This window comes from Hylobates moloch, unplaced genomic scaffold (genome assembly GCF_009828535.3).
Source record: "Hylobates moloch isolate HMO894 unplaced genomic scaffold, HMol_V3 SCAFFOLD_6, whole genome shotgun sequence".
Taxonomy (NCBI): domain Eukaryota; kingdom Metazoa; phylum Chordata; class Mammalia; order Primates; family Hylobatidae; genus Hylobates; species Hylobates moloch.
Window position 1 is genome coordinate 88,244,134 of NW_026652281.1, and position 13,138 is coordinate 88,257,271.

General features: G+C 42.8%; 1 protein-coding gene across 2 annotated transcripts in view; it reads right to left on the reverse strand.

The window, feature by feature from the left end:
• Window positions 1-12,934, reverse strand: part of LOC116810818 (uncharacterized) — a 55,387-nt gene extending 42,453 nt beyond the window's left edge. The window contains exon 1 of one of the 2 annotated variants that reach the window (XR_009214098.1): window positions 11,953-12,051. Coding sequence is in view for 1 of the 2 variants with exons in the window: in XM_032755770.2 (XP_032611661.1) it covers window positions 12,442-12,614 (173 nt within the window). In the remaining variant the exon portion in view is untranslated. Of the gene's footprint in view, window positions 1-11,952; window positions 12,052-12,441 lie in introns of those variants that run through there. The other variant, XM_032755770.2, reaches the window with a different exon arrangement.
• Window positions 12,935-13,138: the final 204 nt, after the last annotated feature.

The window sequence follows — 13,138 nt, forward strand, 5'->3', positions numbered from 1 at the left end:
TTTCTTTCTTTCTTTCTTTCTTTCTTTCTTTCTTTCTTTCTTTCTTTCTTTCTTTCTTTCCTTTCTTTCTTTCTTCCTCTTTCTTTCTTTCTTTATTTCTTTTTCTTTCCTTTTATTTCTTTTGTGAGACAGTCTCACTCTATCACCCAGGCTGGAGTGCAGTGGCACCATCTCAGCTCACTGCAACCTCCAACTCCTGGGTTCAAGTGATTCTCATGTAGCAGCCGGGATTACAGGCACTTGCCACCACACTCAGCTAATTTTTGTATTTTTAGTAGAGACAGGGTTTTCCCATGCTGGCCAGCCTGGTCTCTAACTCTTGGCCTGAAGAGATCCGCCCACCTCGGCCTCTCAAAGTGCTGGGATTACAGGCATGAGCCACCGTGCCTGGCTTCATCATAGTATTTTTCTAAGTGCGGAAGTTTTGAACTTCAGTTGCTTTTGAGAAAAAGAAATGTTGTGGTGCTTAGTGAAAAGATTCAAGAGCACCTGCCTTTCAACCCCTGCTCAGCCTTTGTTTTTTTTACTTGGCTGCCATCTCTCTTGTTGTGTGGACTTTATCTCATGAACCCAACCATCTGGTGCCTACTGGTGGAAGCTGTGAGTGGGTAAAGGCAGATGAGGTGTCAGGGAACAACAATAGAAACAGAAGCCAAACCTAACCTGCCCTGGAGCTTCCCATGTGCTCTAGAAAGGGAAGTGCCTTGTCTGCTGAGGCACCTTCTAGTACTTTCCAGCTTTAAACGAAGCATGGATCCTTTCCTTCACAATTAACAAAAGCCTTTGTTAAGGTATATTTGGCACATGCTGTCATGCTTCTTTGTCACAAGCAAAACAAGAAACTAGGGATTCTTCAAAATTCTATTAGAAAATAGACCTTTCAGGAAATGTTGCAGAGTTGGCTTTCTGGGATATGGGGCCAAATATTCCTTCATTCCCTGAGAATTGACTTCTTTGTGCTGTATGCTCCAAATGAACTCCATATATACATGCCTCTAAATTTTTAGGGCACACATTTCTTTACATGTCTACCTCCTGCAATTACACTGGAAGCCCCCTTGAAAGCATGGCCATGTTTTGTACATCTTTGTATGTATAGTGCCTGTCTTAGTCCATTTCTGTTGCTATAACAAAATATCTGAAATCTGGTAAATTATAAATCATAGAGATTTAGTTCTCACAGTCCTGAAGGCTGGGAAGTCCAACATGAGGGCACCAGAAGATTTGATGTCTGCAAAGGGCTCAGTCTCTGCTTTCAAGATGGTGCCTTCTTGGTGCATCCTCACATAGCAAAATGACAGACAGCAAAAAGGACCAAACAGACTTCTTCAAGATCTTTTACAAGGGCACTAATTCCATTCATAAGGGCAGGGCCTCATGACCTAATCACCTCCTGATGGCCCCACCTCTTAATACCATTGCATTGGTGATTAAGTTTTAACACAAATTTTAGAAAGACACAAACATTCAAACCATAGCAGTGCCTACCACACAACTGATATAGAATAAGAACTCAATGGATACTACTTGAATGGCTGAATGAATGAAGTGAATTAATTGTTCGTATCCCCAAATCTGAGAGATATCTCTCTGTTCAATAATCTATTTTGTTAAAACTTTGCTCTGGAGTTGGACAGACCTGGGATCACATCTCAGCTCCAGTTCTTGCTAGCTGTGTAACTGAGACAAAGTTCTCAGCTTCCTTTGAGTCCCATGGCTTATTAAAGGGGAACAATGGTTATAATTATAATAACTACTTCATGAGTGTGTATGGACTCAATGAGTTAACACAAAGTGTGTAAGCCAGTGCCTGGTTCTTAATAAGTGCTGTGTAAATGTTAGCTCTGGTTATTTACATCCTGTGTTTTATGTGACCCATTTCTTATGAAATAATGTTTGCTACAGGTAGAAGATGATGGTGATGGCCAAATGTACATTATATATTTTAGTCTTCATAACAACCTTGATTCACAGTTACTATTATCCTTTTTTCAGTTGTAACTGGAGTGACATGCGTGAGGTCACAAAGCCAGTGATAAAGCTGGGATTCAGACTCAGGCTGACCAGACTCTAATCTCTAAACATAGTCACTCTGTCCCTTCACACAGGAAAGCATTCTCTGATTTGGAGGAGAAAATTCCTGTAGCCAAGGATGGTGGCATAGGCCATAGACATGGGGCTGGCAAATTACTTAGCCTAGAAGAACAAGAGTTGGCCAACTTTGGGGACTCCCAGTTCTATCCTCCTCCCTCTTATGGCAATAGGATTAAGTTCTGTATATTAGTCCATTTTCATGAGGCTGATAAAGATATATGAAAGACAGGGTAATTTATTAAAAAAAAAAAAGAGAGATTTAATGGACTCACAGTTCCACATGGCTGGGGAGGCCTCACAATCATGGCAGAAGACGAAAGTCATGTCTTACATGGTGGCAGACAAGAGAGAATGAGAGCCAAGTGAAAGGGGGATCTGTCTTTATAAAACCATCAGATCTCATCAGAGTTACTCACTACCATGAGAACAGTATGAGGAAACTGTCCCCCATGATTCATTTCTCTACCACCAGGTCCCTCCTACAACACTTGGGAATTACGGGAGCTACAATTAAAGATGAGATTTGAGTGGGGACACAGCCAAATCATATCAAGTATATTACAGAAAACACGAATAACAGTGGCTAAAACAAGATACAATTTTTTTTTCTCTTATGTAAGAAAAGAGCAGCCTAAAGCTTATTTAGCCTAAAGCTGGTATGGTGGGTTGCAGTTCACAGGACCAGGGTTCTACTTTTTTGCTACTTGAAAATAAGCATCCGGGAGAAGTGCTGTTCTTCCTCACAGGACCCGAGATTCTCCTCCCCCACCAAGTGTCACCTTTCTGCTGGCCTGCAGAAACTCCTCTGTCTCTTCAGGCATCACCAGATACACCAAGCAGACCAAAACAACATCACAAAGGCTCTGAAAATTAAACTGTCTTTGGAACCACAGTCCACGAAAGTATGCCAAGACCTCTGTGCTAAACCTAAACAGGCTGACTGCCTGCTAAAATAAAAGATTAAAACAGGATCCAGAGTCTCCTAACATAATAGCCAAAATGTCCAGTATACACTAAAAAGCGATGACACTGAGAACCAAGCAAAACACAAGTGAACTAAAAAAGACCATCAACTGACACCAACGCTCAGATGAATCAGATGCTGGAATTGCCTAACAAGGATTTTAAAGGAGACAGAAATGCTTCAGCAATCAATTACACATTCTCTTGAAACAAATGAAAAAAATATAAAATCTGGGCAAAAAATAGTTTTTTTATTTTTTTAGAAAAAGGAAACCACAGAACTCTAAAATATGCAACAGAAATAGAAAGGGCATGTCTCCTAGCCAGATCAGCCATTCAAAGAAGTGCAGAAGAACTATTCGATGATGTTCACCTAATTTCCTTGGCTACTTTCCAGCTGCAAGGAATGCTGGGAAATGTAGTCTTTAAGCAGGCACACCAATGATAGACTGGAGTTTTGTTTATCAGGTAAAAGGAAAGAATACGTACTGGGTTACTAAGCTACCCAGGTCTGCCCCTGACACAAAGGGCTCATACATTGGGAACAAAATCAAGGCTCTGGGAGTTTGCATTGGAATATGAGCTTACTGTGGATAAGACCAAAGAAATCCTGTGCACATGGATGAGGATTATAAATCGTGGTTCAGGCTGGCATGATCCACAGTTACCATGATTCCTGTATGCCTGCAGAAAGACAACTTGATGTGACCTAATGTCACTAACACCTCGACAGGCTCACCTTTTGAGGGAAGGCCATTTAATTACCTGATTAACTTGCTCATCTTAATTAACTTGTTCCTATTGTTGATAACCTTGTATTGATTGCTCTGCTGGTAGTAATTAGAAAACTGGTAAAGAAGTAAGGAGAGAAGCCCAAAGAGGGGGGCAGCACAGCACACAGATTGTCTTCCTGTCTCCTAAGAACCTACTGCGTAGGCTGTGAGCTTAGCATATTTGCTTCTCTTTTTAGGTAAATATGTTATAGACACAAATGATGTTCTCTGTTGATTATTTATACCCACTCCACATTCCTTCTTAGAGTATCTGCCCTTTTCATTTTTTCAAAGACTCAGCTCTCATGAGCCCCACATGGCCTGCCACCCCCATCAACCACAGCTGATTGGATAAGCACCTGACCTAGACTGTGCCAGTCACATTTGATTGTTTCAGATTTCTGAATCAGAGCATGAAGAAACAGTACCAGTTAACTTTGGATGCTGAAACTATAGGATGATGCAGACTTGGAAGGTGGACAAGGTAGCTATTTTGTGACAGCCACCATGGACCCTGTATTCCTACCAACAATCAGAGAGCACTTGTCAGTTAAGTTCACCAGACTCCTAATGGCGTTATAGTTCTCCCACCAAACTTCTTGCTCCAGGGTGTATAGACTACCTCTGATTCTTTGATAGAAGTTTCCCTGTATATTAGCTCACTCAAGTTCATTGCCATTTTTTGCAGCCCAAAGAGTCCCTTCTATAACAAAGCACTCTCATCACTGAGTTCTCTCTATCTTAGTTTTAAGTGCCTCTGGTGAAAATGCAAATTTAAACGACCTATTAAAAACAACAGAGTGGGAGTTGCTATCAAATAAAGTATAAATTGCTAAACTACTAAGGCCTCTATCAAGACCAGTGCTGGGCTAACTCTTTCCAACACAGTAAAACGAGGCTTTATTGTCCACCACTAACATGTCACCACCTCCCCTATTGACTTCAGTCCTTTGGGACCCCCTAATTGTCATACCCCACCCAGCTTCCGAGAACTCTATTGCCTCCCAGAAGTAATCATAGTCAACACTTAGTGGTAGTTATTTTGGCTTGAGGCCATGGCCTTGCAAAGCTGGTGTTGAAGTGATGCTCTCCTATCTAATTTGACTGAATTGAGTGTTCCAGTAAGACTGGTGATGTTTTCCTTGCTTCAGGGTCCATCCTAATGAGTAAATGCTGCCTCACTTTCATAGAAGGCTGCAAATGTAGGCTTGTAAAGAAAATCTTTACAAACACTTCTTGGTGTCTTAGAGATCACCCAACACAATTACACATGGGGATATGCTGGGAAGTACTAAAATAAACCTGATTTATCCTTCACATATGCCTTTCATTTGCTATTGTGGCTTCAAAGCTGAAAAAAAAACAGAGAGATGTTTCTCTAAACTTTCACTGTTTATTAACTGAGAATGTAATGGAAGTGAAACAGCCAACAAAAATTAAAAGCAGCTTACTCAGGGATACAGAGTCATGACTATGTGGAGCCCCATATTCTTTACTTCTTTGTCTAAAGTCCTCATATGCACTGTCTGAGTTTTCATGAGTCCTACAAACTAGAACAACTCCCAACTTCATTGAGAAGAATGAGGACATCTTTGCAAAGAAGGCAGAGGAAAGCCACGTGCTGCTTATAACACTTTGATGGCTACCCAGTGCCAAGGCTTTTTTTTTTTTAACCAATCCTGACAGCAAAAATCTGGAAGCTTGATCCTAGAAGACTGAAGAGCCCCCAACATAACCCTGAACTTTCGCATAAGAGAGGAACTCTTAGTTCGTTTGCCATTAAGACAAAACCACAGACTAGGTCATTTATAATGAACAGAAATTTATCTTCTCACAGTTCTAAATGCTGGGACATCCAAGATCATGGGACCCGCATCCGACAAGAGTGTTCTAGCTGCATCATTCCATGGTGGAACAACGGCCAGAGAGAGTGAGGGAGAGAAGCAAAAGGGGGCCAAACTCATCCTTCTATAAGGAACTCCCTCCTGAGATAACAGCATTAATCATTCATCACGGCACAGCCCTCATGGCCTAATCACCTTTTAAAGGTCCTATCTCTTAATACTGTTATAATTAAACTTCAACCTATGCTTGGGAGGGAACAAACATTCAAGCCACAGTAGAAACCAACTTCTTTTTCTGTTGTTAAAGCAACACTTTTTTTTCTTCTCTGTTACCTGCAGCCTAACCAGATCCTAATAAATACACAAGCTTCTATGTCGACAAATATGTCTACAATGCTGTTTAAATGGCAGCATGGCATTCTAGGATATGGAAGTGCCACCATTTACTCAACCAGCCCATTCTTGGAGGATGTTTAAGCTATTTCCAATATTTTGCCATGTTCAACAAAGTATTAAGGATCTCCGTAGTAGCTAAGCACCCATGTAAATCCTTAGATATCTTAGGATAAACCTGTAAACTAGTTTATGTGTCCTAGTTTAGCTGGGCCCAGCTGGACCATCACACGTATTTAAATTTTTTTGAAACTTATTGCCAACATGCATCTCCAGAGAGGTAGTACACCAAATTATGCTCCTACAAAAGTTGCAGAAAGTTGCCTGTCCATCCATAATGTCACCCACAATGGTGATTATTACTTTTTATCTGTGACGATTTGATTTATGCTGGGATTTTGCAGCCAGCACCAAGGTAGCATGTTGTCTCTCAGTCTAATAATAATTTCCCTCTCCCTCATCATCATCAGCAGCACTACCAATTTCTCTGCACTATGGGTACTAGCATCAAAAATGTTCCCATCACATTTACTTCATTTTGAGGAAAAGAACAGTTACTACCATTCATTCATTCACTCATCACACCAATATTATTGAATCCTACCTTGGACCAGCATTGTTATGGTAGATCTTGATGATGTAGTGACAGACAATACCATCCTTCCCACCATTTACATAGTAGACTGCCTGGGGCTCATAGTCTACTCCCATCTCAGCACATGAGATAGTCCCGTTATCACATTCTCTTCTATCTCTCTCACAGGCATTCACTCACTAGCCATGGAGAACTTAATGGGCATTAGGTTCTTAATCCTGCTGGGTATAATTGGAGATAACCACCCTGGCTGACTGAGCGCTATACCAGGCTACTCATGGATGATTTGGTTATTAGACATAATCAGAGTGTCCCTTGTATGCTAAAAAGGAGACTCAGTCTCCATCCCATGGAAGATTACATTTTTCTGACTGCCATCCCTCAGATCTAGATGGTATTGTCTCCCTGACACCCAAATATCTTCAATCATACGACGAAGCCATGGTTCCCATCACTCTTCAAACTCCTGAGCATTTAAGCAACCTAAGGAAGTCAGAGCTCTGGAATCTTCCAGGAATCACAGTCTCTAAGGCAGATGGAATCTTAGAAGTAGAGGATCCTATTTGGTAATTTCTCCCAAGTCACCTCTCATGTGCCCTGATTCTACAGTAGCCATTCTCCCACCTTTGCAGCTTTCCAGGGTAGATACATGGGAGGACACGACCCAGAATCCATGGACCTTTCCCACACATATCCAGAGTCATCACACAGGTGTTAGGGCTGCAAAGAGGTGCCCAGATGTTATGGTTTGAGGTACAGAAACCTGACAACTGATCCAAGCAAACTGGGATCTCTCTGGATTCTTGACAAGACCCCCAGTCTAGTCATAGAGGTATGCTTCTTGCAAATTTGACAGGAAAAAATAATGTATCTCTCAGCAGCATTCCAAGTTCAAGAAGACAGTGTGTGTACATGTGAGTGTATATGTTTACATACATGAGTATGTGTGCTGTGGCAGGGGGCTCTTTGGAAACCATCTAGCAAATACAGGTGATGCCTTAACAGGTTGATATGGTTTGGCTCTGTGTCCCCACCCAAATCTCATCTCCAATTGTAATCCCCATGTGTGGAGGGAGGGACCTGTAATTCCCACATGTCGAGAGAAGAAGGTGATTGGATCATGGGGGCGGTTTCCCCCATGCCTTTCTCATAATAGTGAGTGAGTTCTCACGAGATCTGATGCTTTTATAGGTGTTTGGAAGCTCCTCCTTCTCTCTCTTTCTCCCTCCTGCTGCCTTGTGAAGAAGGTCCTTGCTTCCCCTTCATCTTTGCCATGATTGTAAGTTTCCTGAGGCCTCCCCAGCCATGTGGAACTGCGAGTCAGTTAAACCTCTACTTTTATAAATTATCCAGTCTCAGGTATTTCTTTATAGCAGTATGAAAGTGGGTTAATACACACATGTATGCCAGTTTCTATTCTGCTATTTTCCACAGGGCAAGAGAAAAGTTTTTGAGCTCTGCCCAGTTTTCATTGCGCATTCATTTGTTTGTTTTTGTCTGTTCCCTGACACAAGATAAGCCCTCTGGGAGCAGAGGGCTTGTCTATCTTGCTTGGTACTACCTCCCAATAGCCCAGAAGTGTCCCTGGCATATAGTAGTTGCTCAAAATATAAGGTAAACAAATAGGTAATCACATTTCATTAACAAAGCCATCTGTGAGGGAACCTCTATCATTCATTCATATTCTCATTCATACTGTGTGGCTGATGCTAGGACATAAGCCACAGTTAATTTTCTACCTCCACCCTGCCAGGTGCATTTTGGAGCCTAAATGTATCACCAGAGATGGAAATGTGCCCTTATTAGCATATTTTATCTGTCTCTTCAAATCCATTTTGGAACAAGGGAGGGAAATAAAGACATTTGATTTATCACTGGCGATGTAGATGAACTTAGTCCCCCCACCCCACATATACACACACTCACACATATGGGATTCAGTGGAAGAGATGTGGTTCCACTCTACACTGACATCCCTGCCTTTCTCCACAGTGCAGGCAGGCAGGATCCCACTTGACTTAAGCACATGTCTCAAGTTCGCCACCTCTCCTCTCCCTCCAACACAGAGTCTCAGCTTAGACTGGGCCTCATCCTCCACAGGGCAAGTCTTTCTCATCCTAAGCTGGGAATCCCCAAAGGGGAGTATACCTCCACCCAAGAATCAGGCTAGAAAGCCGGAAGCATGCCTGCAGGCTCAGTCTTCTCAAGGCAATGTTGGGAGAAGGATCACCAGAGGGCAAAGTCTCCTGCAGCCAGCTCACTGATGATTGGCACCTAGGTTTACTGGGGCTGGCTTCAGGGCCTGGGATCAGGCACACTGCCATCTCAACAGATGGGCACATGGATAGATAGCCAACAGATAATGCATGAGCAACAAATGTGTTTGTCAAGGGTAGTTTTTCCAGGCAGAAACATCAAAACAGGCTCATCTTTTTCTTTTCTTTTCTTTTTTTGAAACAGATCTCACTCTATCTCCCAGGCTAGAGCGCAGTGGCACAATCTTGGCTACTGCAACCTCCGCCTCCCAGGTTCAAGCATTTCTCCTGCCTCAGCCACCCAAATGGCTGGAATTACAGGTGCACACCACTATGCTCAGCTAATGTTTGTATTTTTAGTAGAGACAGGGTTTCATCATGTTGTCCAGGCTGGTCTCGAACTCCTGAACTCAAGCTATCCACCCACCACCGGGGCCTCCCAAAGTGCTGGGATTACAGGCATTAGTCACTGCACCTGGCCCAAAATGGAATCTAATTCCTGAAGAAAGAGGAAGGAGTGACACCAGGGAGCATGAGGTTAGGACGCCCCTGGGGGGAAACAAAAAATGCCACTCCTTATTTTCTATGCAGGCAACAAGAGGGAGTGAGGTTAGACATGAAATAGATCCCTGGGGGTCTTGCTTCCTCTCACAGCTGAGAAGTTGTTAAAACCCATTTTGTGACACTCACGTAGCTGTGATGAGCTTTGAAAAAGATCTGGAAATGTGCAAAACATTGACAACAGCCCTGCGATCTTCTCTCTGGGAAATAAGGAGCTCTATCCTCATGAGCTATAAATTATGAATCTTATGACAAGTATCCAGAGGTAAGAAATGTCCATGTACTGATACTGCTTTATCCCCACTCACGGCAGACACTGCTAACTGGTTACAATGTATTTAGTATTTTCTCACCAACCCAAGGTTGTACTTCAGACCTTCTTTTCAATAGCCCATATATTCACAGGGTACAACATTCAAAAAAAAAATATGGAAGGAGAGATATACTTGAGAAACCTTCCTCCCACCCCTGACCCCAAGACACTCTGTTCCCCTCCCCAAATGGAGACCGAGATACCTGGTCTCAGAATCTTTTGTGAGACAGCATTTTAGGAAACCAATAGCTTTGAAAGGTGAAACTGATCAGATTTAGAATCTTAGAATCTAGTTCCATTTCAGAAGAGTGACCCCACTGTGCTTCAGCCAGTAGTGAGCTGAGATGGAGCAGACTTAGCTCTGTAGCAATGATAGAGGTCCAGAAAGCACTTTACATCAAGGGGCACTGCTTTGCCCACAATGACCAATACGTTCCTGAGCAACATCTGGACTTCACAGGGGCTGGTGTCCACTGTGCAGGGTGGCACTGTCAGGGCTCCAGCCTCTGCCAGCAGGACCTTTTCATGGACTATCTTAGGCTTGCTCTTAGGGATCGGGGTCAGATACCACACTGGGAAATTTCACAGGGCTGTGAATGTTGATGAAGCCTTGGGAAAGCAAGGGGCAGCAGAGCAAGCACTTGGCCCAGGAATCAGAAGAATCTGGGTCCTTTAATCAGTTCTGGTATCTTTCAGCTGTGTGACCTTGAGAACATCATTTCCCTTGTCTGGCGTAAAATGAGGGGGCTGCCCTGTCGAAGAGCAGTAGAGAGAGTGGTTACACCCACAAGCTTTCAAGCCAGGCCTGTTAAATTTGAATCTTCTTTACATCACCCACCAGCTTAGTGACAGTATGCAAGACACAGAAGCTTTTCTAACTTTCATTCCCCACAACTTAAAGTGAGGAGAATAATAGTACCCACTTCATGAGGTTATTGCAATAATTAAATGGGTTCACAATACATTTAAACCATGTGGCATAATACCTAACACATGATAAGCACTCAATAAATGCCAGCTACTATTTTATGATGACTTTCAAAGGTGGCATTAGATCGTAACAGAAATAGACAGAGGAATGAGCTACCTATTTTAATACTAATACTCCTGATGACAACTGGCTACCAAGTTATTAGAAATTTCTCACTTGGCTATGGATGCCACCCGTGTACTCCAAAAATAGTGATATTAATTGTTGCAATCAATGATTACCATAAGGGAGGTTTATCATGATGACCCTCTTCCACCAAAATAAAGCTTTTACCTTATCACCAAAATCACCTGGGCCAATACAGAGATTAGAAAATCTTCACAGGGAAACCAGGCATTTGGATCCTGAACCCTGAAGAAGGGGTCATGACTTTTCTTCTCAGTAAACAAAATGTGGGAGATCTGTTTGGTGGTGAGAGGGTTCAGGTCTCATGTTATCAAAGTGGCATCAGACTTCCATTAAGGCCTCCTCTTGATATGTATCATTAGGATAACTGTTATGAGTTGAATCACGTCCTCTAAAAAGATATGTTGAAGTCCTAATCCCTGGTACCTGTGACTATGCTTTTATAGAGTCTTTGTAGATGTAATCAAGTGAAGACAAGGTCATACGGAATGAGAGTGGGTCCCAATCCGACATGGTTGATGTCTTTGTAAGAAGAGGAAAACAGACAGACATGCACGGGGAGAGAGCCCTGTGATTACAGAGGCAGAACTTGGAGCAATGTGTCTACTCCAAGCTGAGGAATTACAAGGATTTCCAGCTAACACCAAAAACTATGAGAAAGCATAGAACACATTTTCCCCTACATCCTTCAGAGAGAGTATGGCCCTACAGACACCTTTATTTCAGACTGGTAGCCTCTAGAACTATAATGAAATAAATTTCTCTTGTTTTAAACCACTCAAGTTTGTGGTAATTTACTAGGGCAGCCCTAGGAAACTAAGACAGTCCTTGATGAAGGTAGATTGGGGGCTTGGTTTTAAAAAAAATCAAGGAAAGATAGAGGCACAAGATCTTTGGGAAAATCTATGACTATTCCCATTTGCACACATTTAGAGAATTGTGCACATAAGGACTCTACAAGTAACATCCTGCTAACACAATTCTCATTGTAGGGACCACCTGGCTATTCCCTCACACTGGAAAGCTCTTGGTTCTGGACCTTACCAAGTAAACTTCCTTCTAGCATTCAGCTTCCTGTGTTAGATTTCACCTCCTCTGAGACGCTCCCATGGGCTGTCCTCTTAATAGTAGCTTAAAACTCTAGGCCGGGCGCGGTGGCTCACGCTTGTAATCCCAGCACTTTGGGAGGCCGAGGCGGGCGGATCACGAGGTCAGGAGATCGAGACCACGGTGAAACCCCGTCTCTACCAAAAATACAAAAAAATTAGCCGGGCGTGGTGGCGGGCGCCTGTAGTCCCAGCTACTCGGAGAGGCTGAGGCAGGAGAATGGCGTGAGCCCGGGAGGCGGAGGTTGCAGTGAGCTGAGATCGCGCCACTGCACTCCAGCCTGGGTGACAGAGCAAGACTCCGTCTCAAAAAAAAAAAAAAAAAAAAAAAACTCTAGATCATCTTTATCTTTTTTTTTCTGTTATGTTGTTCCAAAATGTAATACCATATGAAATCCTCTTGTTGACTTGTTCCTGTTTGACTTGCCTGACTCCACTGTGGTGGGATGTGAACACCACTAGAGGATGGTGCTGTCTGGGGTTCCACTGTCTCTGGAACCCAGACAGCAGCCTGGCTTGTAACAGGCACACGATTCCATCTTCTATCATGTCTAAGATGATCTCAATTGTGCGATGGATCACCATTACTGTATGTGACATTAAGAAAAAAAAAAACGTGCTGCTAATTAAACTCCAACCTGACAATGATGAAGAAACATAACCCAACCTTAGAGATGATAAATTACAAAAAAAAAAAAGTGTCTTAGATGCAATGAAATATGGTAAAGGTTTCCATAATAATAACCTCCACACAGGTTTGTGTTCTTGAAATAATCACTCAAGCCCTGTGAAGACCAATGTGGAAGTTGTAGCGCTGCCCCTGAGCACAGTTCTCAGAGTGTGAGTGGAGGGAGACACTAAGGCAGGTGTCAAAGAGGACCTCCAGATGGGGCCAATGCATCTGCAGCAAGGAACATTCTGGCCATTTCTGAGACTCATGATGATGTCACAGAGCTTCAGAACCCTAGTATACCCTAGACCACCCAGACGTCCCACAACCTGTTGAATCTCACAACATATGTTTGGATAGCACTTCCCAGCCTACAACGCACTTTCACAGGGATTCTCAAACTTCCTTCCACCTCACATCCTTTTAAAGCAAGTGAGTGTGGGAACTCTGGCTC